The sequence below is a fragment of the Cimex lectularius genome, unplaced genomic scaffold (assembly GCF_000648675.2).
Source record: "Cimex lectularius strain Harlan isolate CLEC.00 unplaced genomic scaffold, Clec_2.1 scaffold196, whole genome shotgun sequence".
NCBI lineage: Eukaryota > Metazoa > Arthropoda > Insecta > Hemiptera > Cimicidae > Cimex > Cimex lectularius.
The window spans coordinates 227,165-244,313 of NW_019392958.1; the positions used below are offsets into that span (position 1 = coordinate 227,165).

At 33.5% G+C, this 17,149-nt stretch overlaps 1 protein-coding gene across 1 annotated transcript in view; it reads right to left on the minus strand.

Moving 5' to 3' along the window:
• Nucleotides 1–1,792: 1,792 nt before the first annotated feature.
• The window catches only part of LOC106666554 (zwei Ig domain protein zig-8), a 658,162-nt gene continuing 642,805 nt past the window's right edge, over nt 1,793–17,149 (minus strand). The window contains exon 7 of the mRNA XM_014393829.2: nt 1,793–3,725. Coding sequence (XP_014249315.1) covers nt 3,616–3,725 — 110 coding nt within the window. The 3' untranslated portion in view covers nt 1,793–3,615. The remainder of the gene's footprint in view (nt 3,726–17,149) is intronic.

Here is a 17,149-nt window from a genome sequence, read left to right on the forward strand (position 1 = left end):
CTTAAAATGATTAAAGCCAGTCGATTTATGTTACTTTACTCACTTTAGTTGAATCTTGTAACAACTAGTTTTTAATTTAAACGATTAGTAGTCTAATATTGAAAACTAAGATTTACCCTCCTTTCACCAAGTGACACGTGAACAAATTTCACTTCTGGGGTACAACCAACACCAAATTTTTGAAACTTTTTGATGACTAAATTTAATTAAAGCGCAATAATTCAATAAATAATTTGGTTTTAGAAAAAACTAACAGTCAGTTTTTACTTGTTTAAGATAAAACAAACCTTTACGCGACTAAACATCGCAAATCACAGACAAACAAAAAGTTATGCACATTTGTTATCTTGTCCTTCAACATGGTCAACAAAAATCACCAAATTAAAACGTATCCTATTTAAAAGAAAAGACAAATGTAGATCATACGCCGAAAAACAAAATATATTTTAATATTATATATTTTAATTCCGTACTGTGAACAACTTATTTTCATGCCATTTGAAAATTTCCTACTATATTTCCTTTCCACAAACCAACAAAACCACTCTTCCTTCATATCCTATCAATACTCTTCCTCTAATCAATAATATTCTCGAGAAACTTCTATTAAAACGACTTTACTCTTATCCCAAGAAATTAATCCTAATCATCAGAGTAGATTTAGGACCCTACTCCTTACCATCCATCAATACCTTCGCGTTGACAACGGGTTTTCACCCTCCCTTGAGCAACTGGGTTGTCCGAGTGCCTTGATATTGCTTTTGATATTGATTTGATTTATTGATATTTGCAAGGTTTTGACAGGGTTTGACTCTTGGGCCTCCGGCGGAAGCGCAAGGGATCCTACCCAGTACACACTACCTAATTCTAAAATCGCACTTGTCTGACCGGCAGAGTTAGACCAAGGTACAGCAATGTCCTTGATCTATCATATCCAAGCTGGCATCTTTATCCAATACTTAAGAGTATTTGGCCTCCTGGTCTAGTGATCATCCTACCCAGCATCTAGCCAGTACCTACTGCATTATTGAACGTTATACGGCTCACATCTTTCGAGGAACAACTCCGCTTTTTCGGGCGATACAGCAATTCTTTCCCAGCAAGATAAAGGCGACGATACAGACGCAGAATACAGAAAGGTTCAAAACTATTTGCAGTACTTCAAAGTTTGATCAAAAAAGTGGAGAAGTAAATTAAACAGCAGAAGACGAGGGATCGTCCTCACCCGACTGAGGATTGGCCGTATGCGGTTGACACATGGGCACCTGCTTCTGGGCCAAAGCCCGCGCAGGTGCCCCTTATGCAGAGAAAGGTTGCTCGATGTGTCCCACATAATAGAGGCGTGTCATGCCTTGGCTCCATACAGAGAGCGTGTAGGCATCCCGCCGGACTTAAGAAGAGTTCTCGAACACTCTCGAGTTTCAGAGTCCCCTGTTCCGCTTATTAGGAGAAATTGGGGTTTTTTATTGTATATAATATGTCTTATGTGTTGTGTCTATATGTTTTATCTGAGTGCATGTATTTATTAGCGTGAATGGCGAGGGGTGAGGGTGAAATATAACCCTTCGAACGTTGAAAGCGTAAGAGTGTGTGTTCGGGGTCGATGGCGGATTATTTTTAAAAGTACTCCATCGACCCCCAATCTAGATTAGTTTAAATATAGGTCGGTGGAGGAATATCAAGTACTCCACCGACCAGACGGAATGAGTGTACCGTATGGATGTATTTATTTGTATGAATGTAGTGTTTGAAAGGGTAAATAGAATATAGACTTAGTTGGGGGCTGAAATGACCTAGATGTCGGAACCCCGGTCAAAAAAAAAGAAAAAAAAACGCTACAAACAGGCAATACCTTAACCTCACACTCAGACGTGTTACACTACCGCCTGTCTAACACGTACTACTTGCGACTGACTTCAACTGGACAAAATTTCTTGAAATCCCGAACACAATATTATAACGGAACGAACTAAACAGACATTACACACTGTAAGCGCTTAATTAATTAATTCACTGCTCGTCAGTCAATCAAAACTTCCACTTAACTACAAAAAATTGATACCATGATTCTCAAACCTGTGTTGACATATGGTGTCGACCAAGCATTCGAACTGCCAACGCGTCTAAAGATCCCAATAGTCCTATGAAAAATTGTTAACCATCCTTATTATCTATGAAACTTCACCCTACACCGAGACCTTAATATTCTCTTCGTTACATAAGTAGCGAAAACCTATTACCGAAAAATCCATCAAAATCTTTCCACATATCCCAATACTTTGGGTCCGATAGCTAAGTTCTAATACCATGCCGGATAATCCTCCACGGCGACTGAAACACCGATGGCCACTTGATTCCCTACGTAGTGACAAAGAAAATTGAAAAAATTAACTCATTATTTCTTTCTTGGAATCCACCCTTGTTTCACCCTGAGTTCTTATCAGATGTTTTTTATATCAATTGTTGCACTTTTACAGCATATTTACTGTTGTAATTGTTACACAGATGTAAAAATCAATTTTAAAAAATCGTATTCCTCCATAACCATGCCATTATCGTCATGATAGTTTTTTTCTCTTTGACATAAACGTCAGGAAAGTCGTTAATTAAAATTTAATTTCTTACACGAGATGATAGATCCTTTATTTAATCCAACCAAGTCCTCACATTAAGGCAATAATTATTTTAATATTGCATCCATAATGTAAGGTAACTTTCTAGAAGTTATTATGATTTAATTCCATAACATTAACAAAAATTGAAAATAAAAATTTCAAAATAAATAAATATTAAGAACCAGGTGGGGTGTATCTGTAGAACGTAAAGAGATTAAAATAGGTTCGTTTAGCCTCCCTCTTGATTACCGCCATTTTGTCTAAAACACTATTTTTTTCTCTTGGTTTTGAACGAAATAATTTTTTTTTGTAAATAGAAATCCAAAGGCAGGGAGTTTTAACCACTTTAAGCAAATCCAAGAGTTGTCACTTATGTTCCAAATAAGTTGATGTTTTATTGAGTTGATTTATAAGTTTTAATGTTATCAAATCTATACTTTATGATGTTTCTTTGTAAAAAACGTATTTTGCACAAAATCTTTTACCCGTCCACCGGTTATGTATTTTGTTATTTTTAAAATCCCGAATTCGGTGCTCTGTCTATGCTGAAATGGAGAAGTGTGCATTTGCTCATTGAAATATTTGGATTAAATCTGCTCTAAGTGAAGATTTGAACATGGCACTTTTTTTTCACAGGCCTATGTTCATTCGGATTTATTTTATATTTCACTCGAAAAATTATTTTAGTTTTTGGATAAAACATCAACACAAAATTTTGTCTTACAGCTAAAATTACATTGTACAATTTGTATTTCGACCAAACCTCTCGAATATTCGACTAGGGGATCTTGAAGACAGACACGAAAATAAAAAATTCCGAGTCTAAATGGCGTCTCTGAAAGCATTCTATTTACAGACCCTGGGCTTTGAACAGTTGACAATTTTCCAAAAGGGTGCGATGAGTAAGAGAACAGTCCCAAGGTGGCTAAACTTTCGAACGAAATCGCAGGCCGTTTTGAGTTTCTGTCCGGTTCGTCAGACTTCTTTAGAAGCGACTCTGCTAGCCGTTGGAAGTGTAGGCGATCAGCAGAAGCGGAGTCAGCCACATGTACATCGGTGGGCAGAGCGAACTGCTGGCTCCGTGGTGCATCGCTGCTGGCAGCTCACCTACTAACATAACAAACCTCATATAAACATTTCTCTCTTATAAAAATTTTCATAGAATTATACAAAAAATTATATTAAATCATTAATTGTACAAATTAAATGGACTAGGTGACAAGTATACAGGTAAAGTTTAGAAAATGAAAACAGTTTTCCTTTGTCACGTTTCTCTGAGCAACGTTGGTATGGTGTTGTCACCGGGCCGGTTCCGCATTCCGGTCTTTTTACCAGGAAGGAAATTCAAGCTGTCACAAGCGAGCTTTGACAGGCGGCAAGTTATTCCTTCAAAACACAATTATATACGACTTCCCTGAGATTTCTTCGAATCTTGCCGAACCGTTTCCCACTTCAGGCGTCGCGAAAAACAAATCAAAGGTGGTGATGTTAAAATGTATGAAATTGTCAAGAAAATATTTAATATACTGTATAATTTCATGAATAATGCTTCCTTATAAGCAAATATCTTTTTTTCTTCCTGTATTGTTAGGATACATTTACTGATTAAATTTCATATGTAACACTTGAAACCAGGATCGGAATGATTGGGGTTGAACTACCCCTCATTTTCATGAAGGTAGTGGGTAGGTCAATAATAATAAATTAACTCTACCCTATTTTACAATGACATGTTAAAACATTTATACAAAATTTTTTCCATAGTTTTATCATTAATGTGTGGTGTTTAGCGACCGTTAGCCAATGGTAATTTGGAGATCGTGAGATGCGATCTGTGTGAAGTAGGTTTTTAGAAAAAACATTTTATTTATCGTACCAACGTTTCGATGTTTATTGAGATCATCTTCAGGGCTCAAACTTTTTGTTTCCTGTGTAGATGTGACATTATTGTGTAAGAGTGCCAGTGGGATATTGATGATTTATATTTATATATGTTGGATTTTGAAGGGTGATACCAATCTGTGATTAACATGCCATCTGGTTATTTAATTTCGAGTGTATCTAAAAATGGTATTGTTTTGTTGTTTTCGATTTCATGTGTAAATTGTAGGCGTGGGTGAAAGCTATAAAATGTAATTATTCAGAAATCGTGAGATGCGGTCTGGTGTGATGTAGGTCTCAGAAAAACATTTTCTTTATCGTGCCAACGTTTCGATCATTAATGAGATCATCTTCAGGGTCTGGGATTTACAAACAATGTTTACATTTAACAAATACATTTTGGATATGGAAAAGTGAATTTATGCAATGCAAAATATATTTTATATATTCAATCAAAGTATTTCTACTCACTCAAAGTGTTTGACTTCTGTGTAATTGTGTCATTCTTGCGTGTCGTGTCGAGAGTGCCAGTGAGATTTTGCTATTTTGTGTTTATATACGTTGGATTTTGAAGGGGTGGGGAAGGATGTCGGTATAGAAAAGACATTTTTGTATAAGGCGTCGGCTTCTTTGAGGTGAAAAGAGCCGACGAAGGGAAAAAATGTGTTGGTAATGGTTCGGCCAGATTATCCTTTCAGGATTATATAGAAAGGGATAAATAGGAAAAGGAAAGCTAAATTGTTGGGAAATTAGACTATGTGAAAAATATTTGATGTGTGGAATGTAATGTGATGATATAGGTATGTTATCTGTATTGAATTTGATTAATGATATTGGCGTAGCTGCGACTGAGTTTACATGTATCTGTTCTGTAATTGATGCTGTGTTTATCTCTGTTGATATAAACCATTTCTAAGAAATTACGTTTATGTTTGTTTTGTTCTGTGTGTAATATTTTGGGTTTTTGAAGTCGAAATTGTGTTGGTGTTCAAGATGGTTGTATAACTTGTTTGAGAACCATGGCATATATCAATGTTCTGAGGTTAAGTGAAAGTTTAAAGCAGTTGCGCGTAGTAGCAGAAACGGTTTGTAACGACTGTTTGGTACGTTTCGTTTCAATCTTGTGTGTCTTGTGATCTCAAGAAAATCATTTTTTCCACGTGAAGTCTCAAGTAACGTAAGTGTTGAACCAATGGTAATGAAATTCCGTTAAAATAACAAGGTGGAAGTGTAATACCGAAGGAAGAAGGAATCGACCGTCAGGTTATCACCAGTAAGTTCGAGATCAGGGATGCGCCCATCGAATCAAGTAAGTTTTGTAACTTATGCCAAGCTTTCAACCTTTATTGAGGTCTTCATCAGGGCTCTAAAAGTAATTACGTTTATAATTAATAAATAATAAGTAACACAATAATTCTCAGATAACAATGGGTAACTTACTCCTCATAAAATTAAAAGTAAAATATTATTAATACTTTTACGTTTTAGTGTTCAATTGACAAAGTTACTTCTTTTAATTTACCTTTTGTGAAAGGGAATGTAACCAACTTAAAAAATTGATCATGGTATTAATTTTCTAAGAACGTTTTATTCTTGTCGTTCTCAATTTCCTTAAAATCTTTCGAACCACTACGCAACACCTTCAATCCATGAATTTAAGATTTTGAATAATTTCTTCTTGATTCCAACCTTGTGAGATTAAAACAGCAAAATCTCACTGGCACTCTCAACACGACACGCAAGGATGGCACAATTACACAGAAGACAAACACTTTGAGTGAGTAGAAATACTTTGAATGAATATAAAAAATATATTTTGCATTGTATAAATTAACTTTTCCACATCCTAAATGTAAAGAATGTTTGTAAATCCCAGGCCCTGAAGATGATCTCAATAAAGATCGAAACGTTGGCACGATAAAGAAAATGTTTTTCTGAAACCTACATCACACCTGACCGAGAGAGATTATTTAATAAGTTAGACAGGTTTTAAAAAGAAGTTTAAGGATTTAAAAAACAACGTCAATAGACCACAAAATATAATGAATTTATATCTTCACTGAGAACACGACATTTGAAAAGTGGCAAAAAGGAGGGAAAATTCAAAAGGTGCGGTTGAGATTGGAAGCTGGTGTCCGAGCGGATCGAGGTCACGATAGCTAAAGTGGTAGAGCAGCGGCTTATCAAGCCGAAGATCGTGGGTTCGAATCCTGCTCGTGCCATTGACTTTTTCATCTCAACTAAAAACCTTAATTAATCATATTATTTAATAAGTTAGAAAGGTTTTAAAAAGAAGTTTAAGGATTTAAAAAACAACGTCAATAGACCACAAAATATAATGAATTCAATAAGAAAAACGAAGTATATCTTCACTGAGAACACGACATTTGAAAAGTGGCAAAAAGGAGGGAAAATTCAAAAGGTTGTAGCTGAAGTGGCTAGAGCAGCGGCGTATTGGGTTCGAATCCCGCTCATGACACTAACTTTTTCATTTCAACCAAAACCTTAGCCTTTATAAAACGTTAAATCATATGTTATTGATTGTTGGTGAATTAAACGTGTTTTTATTTTTAGGATTCATGAGTCTTATTTCTTTTTAATTCATACAAGAAACCCTTTAAAAATGTATCTAAAACATTACTACATTTAATTACGTCCCCTATAATGGTTCTAAATACGAGTGAAAGCAAACGAAATGCGCAATAAATAGAAATCCGTTCCCTATTTGTAATAACTCATTTAAAAAATCAGTTGTACGGAAAATTAGAAAGAAAACTGCTATTAATATATTTTTTAGTAAAATATAATGTACTTATCTAGGAGCTGATGCTATATGTTTTCACATTTTAATTTAATTGTGAATAAATGTCAGTGTTCGTTAACTTTTTAAATCAATTATTTTAACTGGTGTAGTCGATCGATTATGTGATTCGTGGTTTTTCTCAGTTCGAAACGAACTACCCTAACGGATTTCTAGAGCACAAGTTCTTACTTGCTAACTGTTCAGAATATATTATTTTCAATCCAGTAGAATGTAGCTGGAATATGGAGTGCAGTTTGAAAGTCATGAATAACCGTCAAATTTCAAATTGTCAGAAAGTGATTTGCACCGGTACTATTATGATCCATAATATGACGTCTGTATAATTGGAACTTCTCTGAGCAAGCCACAGTAAACAAGGTACAAGGTACAGATTGAGTGGGAGTGCCAATTAGAGAGATCATATAACGAACCGTTGATGTCACAAGTTAAATCTTATGTAGGAAAATATACAGCGTGGTTGCATACGCTCACTTGCGTAGAAACAATATAAAGCCTATCCTAAGTTAGAATTTTATTTCAAGATTTTGGGATGTTCATTACGATTTATGTCTTATATTGAAATAAAAATTTCACCAGATTTTATTGCTATTTTTTCAAAAGGATGTATCAAAGTTTTGATATATGCGTACTATTTGGATATATTTGTATTTTAAGCATATTTTTCAACATACTGGGTGATTATTTATAAACTACCCCTTTTTATTTCTTTTTTTAAAATAATAGAAAGAAATAGGACTGGTCATTTCATAAATTTTTTACGTAGAATCTGAATCTGAAGTTAAATTTTTTTTCACTGTACCCACGTCTCCAGGGCTCAATAAAATCCGACAACCATTCTTAGAAATGGGTACTGAATGTATGTCTCTACAAGCTATAAAGGATAGGTTGAACTCAGGAGAGCATCACATACAATGATATTGTATGCAGATGGCTCCAAAACCACCTAAGAAAAAGGAGGTTTTTTTTTGTGCATGCCGAAAATATGAGCAATCAAATTCATTAGGTCTTTCGAGCCATCAAAGTTTGTGCCTTAGAAAATGTTAAAAGTTACATTGGCAAAAAAATCCTCATAAGATCTGATAGCCGTTCAGCTTTTAAAGCATTAGCATGTAAAAAAATCACATCAAAACTTGTCACTGCATACATCCAAAATTTCAAAAAACTGGGAAAACAAAACAACCTTGGTATCTTGGGTGCCAGGGCATAAAAAAGTTTTGGGTAACGAAAAAGCAGACAAACTGGTGAGATGATGATCTGCAAGACCTTTCATCGGCCACGAACCTTTGCAACGGATTTGAATTTGAATTATGTTTTTCCTATGAAGATTTTTAAGATTTATGACAGATTTTGGTGGAGATAAAAAAGTCAGTTTCACGAGCGGGATTCGTGATTGACACGATATATCAAATGCTTGAGTACCAGTATTTAGCCGAAGGTCGTGGGGTCGAATTCCGCTCGTGACAGTGCGTTTTTTATCTTAACCTAAACCTTACATAAAAAGAATAATTAATTGAAAGAAGTAACTAAGTCAATTGACCACTAAAACATAAATAGATTTATGATAGATTTATCAGGAACTTGGAGAACTACCCTGATTGACAAAATAAACCCACCTCTTAATTTTAGACTAATCTATTCACTATTCCATTTAGATTTATTCATATTTTGCATACGAAAAATTGATAAAGAAGAATTTTATTTCAAGATATCCGGATGCTCACTATGATTTACGTCGTACATTGAAATTAAAATTTTACTAGACTTTATTTTTATTTTTCAAAGAGGTATTTCAAAGTTTTGACATATGCGCACTATTTCCAATGTTCAGGACGATATACGGAGAAAGTTTGGCCTTTATGCCTATTTTTGAACATATGTAAATCCTACGAAGGTTTTTATGATTTATGATAGATTTGTCAGAAACTTAGAGAACTACACTGACTGACAAAATAAACGCACCACTTAATTTTAAACCCATTTAAATTTATTCATATTTTGCATACGAAAAATTGATAAATAAGAATTTTATTTCAAGATATTCGTATGTTCTCTATACATCGTACATTGACATTAAAATTTTACGTCTTAATTTTTTTTTCTACGAGGGTTCGAACAACGGAGGTCATTTCAACCCTAGGGTGCCGGGGTTTTTGGAAAAAAGCCCATTTGTAAGTCGGGTTCGAATGCAGGGCCGTTGGATTCGAACCCGGGACCTTCACCTTACAATGATGAGCGCCGTGTCAACGCCTAACCCGTTGCGGCCATCGACGCCCCTCGATGTCTGTCAATTTTTCAAAGAGATATTGCGAAGTTTCGATATATGCGCACTATTTCCAATGTTCAGGACGATACACGGCGAAAGTTTGGACTTTATGCCTATTTTTGAACGTATGTATTTCCTACGAAGATTTTTATGATTTACGATAGATTTTTCAGGAACTTAGAGAACTATACTGACTGACAAAATAAACGCACTACTTAATTTTAAACCCATTTAAATTTATTCATATTTTGCATACGAAAAATTGATAAATAAGAATTTTATTTCAAGACATACGGATGTTCACTATGATTTACATCGTACATTGAAATTAAAATTTTACTAATCTTAATTGTTATGTGTGGTGATTAGTGACCATTAATCGATAATTATTCAGAAATCGTGAGATGCGGTCTGGTGTGATGTAGGTTTCAGAAAAACATTTTCTTTTACGCGCCAACGTTTCGATCTTTATTGAGATCATCTTCAGGGCTCACAGTGTTTGTCTTCTGTGTAATTGTGCCATTCTTGCGTGTTGTGTTGAGAATGTCACTTGCTTAATTGTAATTTTTCAAAGTTTTGACATATGCACACTATTTCCAATGTTCAGGACAATACACGGCGAAAGTTTGGACTTTATGCCTATTTTTGATCATACAAATTTTCTACGAAGATTCTTATGATTTATGATAGACTTATCAGGAACTTACAGAACTATGTAGTTAAAGGTAAAAACTACAAAATAAACGCATGATTTACATCGAAGTAATTTTTTGTTGTAATTGTACACTGCTGAACTATCAATTTAATTTAAATATATAAAATGTAATTTATATAAGACGGCAATTGAGAGAATATGGAAAGAAAAATTCATAAGTAATAAGTCAGATCGAAGTTGAAACCGTTTTTAACTCGGTAAATTGGCCCATCAATAACGATAAGGAAGCCCCTTCTCTAAACCGCTTACGTTGCACTTTGGATTTTTGCTTCGGACCTATCCAGTCGAGGAAGATAAGGATGAAATTATGAACAGTTTATTCCTAGGATTCGTCTCTGAATTATGCAGGAGGAGGAAAAGGGTCAAGGATGATCACTCTTGTTTTTGCGATGTGCCTAACGACTCGAAAGACGATTGGGAGCCACGGCGTGGAAACAGTAATTAATTAATTGTTGACTAAACAAGGAAGTTGATGATTAAAAAAATAATGACACCTTAGGCTTATAATAGAGGATAGAAGAGAATGTTTACCGTTTTTTGAACACTTTTTGAATCTTCAATAAATTATTTTCTTAATTTTCTTACAAAAAGTTCAATGTTTTGATTTTTCTTTTCTTCTACGAAGACAAACAAATCATTTTAATTCTGCCGAACTCTCTTAATTTTCGGTCAAGAAAAATATTACATTTTGTCCTTATGCTGACCTTAAAATAAATCGAAAGCTTGGCAGTAACTAAATTTGTTTGTTTTTTCACTTTTCTGTTTTTTTAAAGGCGATCTCAAATTTCCTACAAGATTAATTCAGTCCCAACATTACCAGACAACAGTATCTGTAAAAAAATGTGTCAAGATATAGACATATTTAAGGTTGTTTTACCCTGATGATGACCTTAAAATAAATCGAAAGTTTGGCAGAAACTAAATTTGTTGTTTTTTTCACTTTTTTTTTATAGGGGATCTCAAATTTCCTTCACCATTGATTCAGTCCCAACATTACCAAAGACAACAGTATCTGTAAAAAAATATGTCAAGATATAGACATATTAGAGGTTGTTTTGCCCTGATGATGACCTTAAAATAAATCGAAAGCTTGGCAGAAACTAAATTTGTTGTTTTTTTCACTTTTTTTAATAGGGGATCTCAAATTTCCTTCCGTCACGATTGATTCAATCCCAACATTACCAAAGACAACAGAATCTGTAAAAAAATATGTCAAGACATTAAGGTTGTTTTGCACTAATGATGACCTTTAAATAAATCAAAAGCATGGCAGTAAATAAATTTGTTTTTCGTTTTTTTTATTCCCGAACATACCTTGATCAAATTTATGGGAAAAAGTAGTTGATATTTCTAACATTGATTATTTTAATTTTAACAGAAGCCACAAATGAGAAATTCTCTCTTTCTTTCTCTTCTTTACAAAAACCTTACAAAAAATTGATAGATAGATAGAGAGAGAGTGAGNTCATTTCAGCGAATACCTTACATAAAAAGATTATCTTAACTATATTTTATATTATGATGGAAAAGTATAAATGATAATGTGGGGTGATTAGTGACCGTTAATATCGATATTTGACATTGAATATTTTAATTTTAACAGAAGCGACAAATGAGAAATTCTCTCTTTCTTTCTCATGTTTACAAAAACCTTTTATGTTATTTTCATTTTCCTTTGCCTGTCTGTCTTTGTCTGCCTGTCCGTTGGTCTTTCCAAAACTTAACTTTTCAAATGAAAACCTAATTACAAACAAAACGGATCATTCTAACTGTAATAATAATAATGCTTTATTTATTATTACTACTTTTTACAATAGTTTTCCAGTTTTCTTTTTTATTAGCATTACGCATGGAAAAACCGTCTGCCGAACTTTTCTTCTTTTCTTTTGATTATCTCTCCTTCCTTTTCCTTTCTGTCTCCATTTTCACTATATCATTCTCATCATATGTTTTACTAGTTTCGATTATAATTACGTACGCCTATTTTCTTTCGCATTTCACACACTCTCTCTCTTTCTCTCTCTCTCTCTCTCTCACTCTCTCTCTCTCTCTCTGTCATTCTCTATCTATTTATCTATCTATCAGTCTGTCTGTCTATCTATGTATCTATCTCTCCATCTATCCATCTTGCTTGCTCTTTTCCTATGCCTGTCTCTCGCTCTCGCTCTCTCTCTCTCTCTCTCTCTCTCTCTCACTATGATTTACATCGTACATTGAAATTAAAATTTTACTAGTCTTAATTGTTATGTGTGGTGATTAGTGACCATTAATCGATAATTATTCAGAAATCGTGANTCTCTCTCTCTCTCTCTCTCACTCTCTATGTATCTATCAGTCTACTTATCCCTATATCCCTATGTCTCTCTTTCCTATGTCTACTCTCTTTTCATTTGCCTGCCAATTTTTCAGTTTTGTATGAAATTGAAACAATGCAATTTTATTGCCGATACCAAAGTCACTTTCATCACAAGAATTTTCGGAAGAGCCAGATGATCTGGTTGATTCTATTGATTTTGATTTATATTCTCAAACGTTTAACGACGTGCATGGATCGATAGTATATATTGTTTTTTTTGTTTTTTTATAACTTTATTTCTGATAATATTTTTGTGATGAGCCGAATCAGAAATGAATTAAACTGGGGTATATTTGTAATCTGAAAGGCCTCTTAATCCTCGAGTCGAAATAAAACTAGGCCGGGTTTAGAAATTATTAGGAATGTTCTAATTTATAGGAATACTTACTCTCACCGGATTGCGGTTGAGTTCTTGAATTACAGCAGGAGCTTAAATAAATCATCGGAGTTAATTAGAGGAGAAGGACGATTGTCCTTAAGTTTGTTCACTTAATGAACGCCCTGAGAGCATGTTCGAGATCTCGTTAAACCCGTGAATTTATGAAGTTGCATTCGGATATAAGTTATTACCCATTAGGATATTCATTATCCAAAATTTAAAAAATCGAGGAAAAAAATTCGTGGTGTGCTGTATAATCTCTTTCACGGCCTATGACTTTATTGCATATAAACTCATGTACTAAGTGTGCTTTTCTAGGTTAAGAGTGTGAAGAGTCGGTTTTGCGGCGAACATATGTGTAAGCGTGTCTCTTCTGTTTTGGGCCCAACCCTGAATTCGGAGAACCGAAAACAACGTCTCAGAGATTTTCTTAAGATCGGACCAGACTACATTAATTTAATTTAATGATCCGGCACTTTTTTTGATATACAAAATTCCAATATTTAATTCAAACCAAAATAAATACGAGACCAAAATGTTAATTAAATTTAAATATTTTAATACTATTTATTTCTAAATAAGATTACAATTTATTTTAATAATTATTATTTTTAATTTAAAGAATCTAATTCTATAATAAAACCTATTTCAAAATCTACAAATATTAATTTTAACATCAAATTTAATTCTCATTTTGTAAAGAAAAGTAAAAGTAAAGGAAATTATTATTATTGTTAATTTTATTAATTTTTGACCACCAATTAAAAATTCAATTAATATTTTAGCCAAACTTTTAAAATCAAATGTTATCTCTTTTCTTTATAAAAATATATTTTTTGTTACAACCCTTTTTTAAATTAAAATACAATTATTATTTTTAGTTTTTTGACGTCAAAATATAAAATTTACTCACTTGAATTGCGTGCACACCAAATTTTCTTAATTACAAATAAACAGCTCTTAACCCGTGGAGGACAGAAAGGGAATTGTTTTTTTTGTCTGAAAAAATAGCCCTTTCCTAGCCCCTACTCCTTTCACTGTCAGATGTGTGTGGAGGGGCATGGCGCTACATTCAAATCGAAACGTGACATAAGTATACTCGATTTTAATTGTAATACGCATTTTCTTTTAAATAGAGTCTGTCCATTATTTTTACATATAAACTCATTTTATTGAATTTTTGTAATTTTTTAAGGTCAATTACTTGTTGAAAGAAAGGCCAAAATGTCATTTTTTGGTAGATTTTTTCAAATATTAGTAAGAATTACAGCCAATTTTTATTTTACAACCAATTATGTTAACTATTAAATCCATTATATGTCTTGGGCCGATTTACCAAATAACTTCTTTCATTTAATTAATGTTTTTATGTAAGGTATTGGTTGAAATGAAAAAGCTAGTGTCACGAGCGGGATTCGAACACACGACCTTGGGTTCAATACGCCGCTGCTCTAACCACTTGAGAAGTCCGGATAACTCAAGTGGTTAGAGCAGCGGCGTATTGAACCCAAGGTCGTGTGTTCGAATCCCGCTCGTGACAATAGCTTTTTCATTTCAGCGAATACCTTACATAAAAAGATTATCTTAACTATATTTTATATTATGTGTGGTGATTAGTGACCGTTAATCGATATTTATTTAGAAATCGTGAGATGCGGTCTGGTGTGATGTAGGTTTCAGAAAAACATTTTCTTTATCGTNTTGGCACGATAAAGAAAATGTTTTTCTGAAACCTACATCACACCAGACCGCATCTCACGATTTCTAAATAAATTTTATATTATTTTTGTCTAATATTTCCTTTAAGTATATAGATGTAAGTTTTAGATTTAAGATAAATATTTATTGTAGTTTTTAAGTCACAAAAGGCAAAATGGTGGCAATACAGAAACAAACCAACGGAGGTGATTTATATGTGTTATTGCCTTTTTTTCTAAGTTTTAGACCCGCGATATTTCCCTTGGCGTCAGATGGCGAGCATGTTATGCATGCATTATACCGACAAATATAAAACCTTTAATAAATGTATCTCCAAGAGACCTAGGCTGTCTAAAACTTAAATATTAAAATTTAAAACAAGATTCTAGAAAAGTGATTTCAGTTCGAGCGGTCACGTAATGAATGACCTGGTTCATTTTTCTCGTTTTTAATTAAGCGTGTTTAAGCATTATTTTTGTTCTTAAACGAGTTGTAGAGCCAATAAATTTTTAAAAATATGTGTGTTTTTACGATTAAATAGTAATCTCACTTTTATATATATGTAATCATTTGTAAATACTTCTATCGCAACCGTATTTGTACTCTGCTCTCAGAGTAAAGACTAACTTTTTAAATTAATCCGTATGTGTTTAGTGGTCATAATTTACTATATTAATTATGTTTTTTCTAAGGTTCTGGTCATTTGGAGACCTTTAAAGGAATGGATATTCCGTCTTATAAGGGTTGATAATGCCCTTTGTTTGTATAGCAGGTGATGTACCTCAAACTCAAAGGAATCTTGTATGGGAAATAAATCACTAACCCAAATGCAGAAGAACCTCTCTATATAGCTTAAAAAAAATCTTAAGAAACCAAGATAAGATGTAAAAAAAAAGCTTGAACTTTTGGTAACCAAAAATACCAAAATATAAAACCATAAATGAAAATGGGCCACACAACAGAAATTATTTATATCAATAAAATTTAATATGGATAGAAATCTGACTGGACTGGTTTCCAGCTGGATTTTTTTTTCTTTTAATTTTCCTTTCAATGCCAACGCTAGACTAAACTATCCGCACTCCCTTCCTCTACTTGGAGGGGAGAGCCTGGACATATTTTGTTGTTAAATGGCTGGGATAAAAAAATTAGTGTCACGAGCGGGATTCGAACCCACACCTTTGGCTCAATAGGCCGCTGCTATAACCACATGAGCTAGCGTGAACTCATTGAGCCAAAGGTCGTGGGTTCGAATCCCGCTCGTGACATTAATTTTTGCATCTCAACAAAAAACCTAAGATAAAAATAATTAATGAAGGTTTTCAGTTGAGATAAAAAAAGTCAATGGCACGAGCGGGAATCGAGTGTGTTTGAGATTGGAAGTTGGTGTCCGAGTGGATCGAGGTCATGATAGCTCAAGTGGTAGAGCAGCGGCGTATCAAGCCGAAGATCGTGGGTTCGAATCCCGCTCGTGCCATTGACTTTTTTTATCTCAACTGAAAAACCTGCATTAATTGTAAGATATTAATTGGTCAAGCGGACCACGAAACTAGTGAATTGAATAAAAATAATAATTAATTGGACTAACTTTTTAAAGTAAACCTCTTTGTACTTCCCGTTAGAAATCATATAAATCAACTGACTTATCATTTTGGTTGGAAGTATTACAAAATACATTGTTTACTACAAATAAATGTAACATTACACAAGCATATTTTTAAGAAGGGATCCAATAAAATTTCAAAAATATTAATGTTCCTATAATTGCAAAGTTTCGACATCCACATGAATGTGATTTTGTTTTTTATTCTTCTTAGGTTTTTGTGGTCTAACACGCCATTGATAGGGCAACAAATTTCAGTTCGTGCACCCAAAATCTCAAAACTGGGTAGTCACGATAACATGTTGATATCCTGTGTTCCATTTTTGGTAACAAAACAGGCCCCTTTTCTTTTTGTTTGTTCTTGCGATAATAAACCTATTCTTGTGATAATAAAACCAAGACTATAAAGTGAGAAGAATTCAGGAAGAAATAAGATAGATGACATGGTATAAAGCTGATAAAAAGTTGATTGAGATATCTTGCATATATGCGGAAAAAACTGAGTTTAAAAAAAAAATACCGAACAGAAATAAAAGTGGGTTACAATTTTTAAAATATTTTACATTTTGCTCGATAAAAGTGGGGGGGTATGTTAGCACAAAAGGCATACTTTAAGAACGATTTTTTTCCGGGAAAAATGAAGCTATTGCATTTTATATTCATTAACGCATTCCTCTTACGTATTTTTCGAATTCCTAGAGTCGTATTTAATTTTTTAACGGTAAGATTTTGAAATGATGGGAAAAATATTTTATTAAACATTTTACTTCGTGTAATGAGGCTTTGAAGATACGAAGTTTACTTTGACTCTCAAA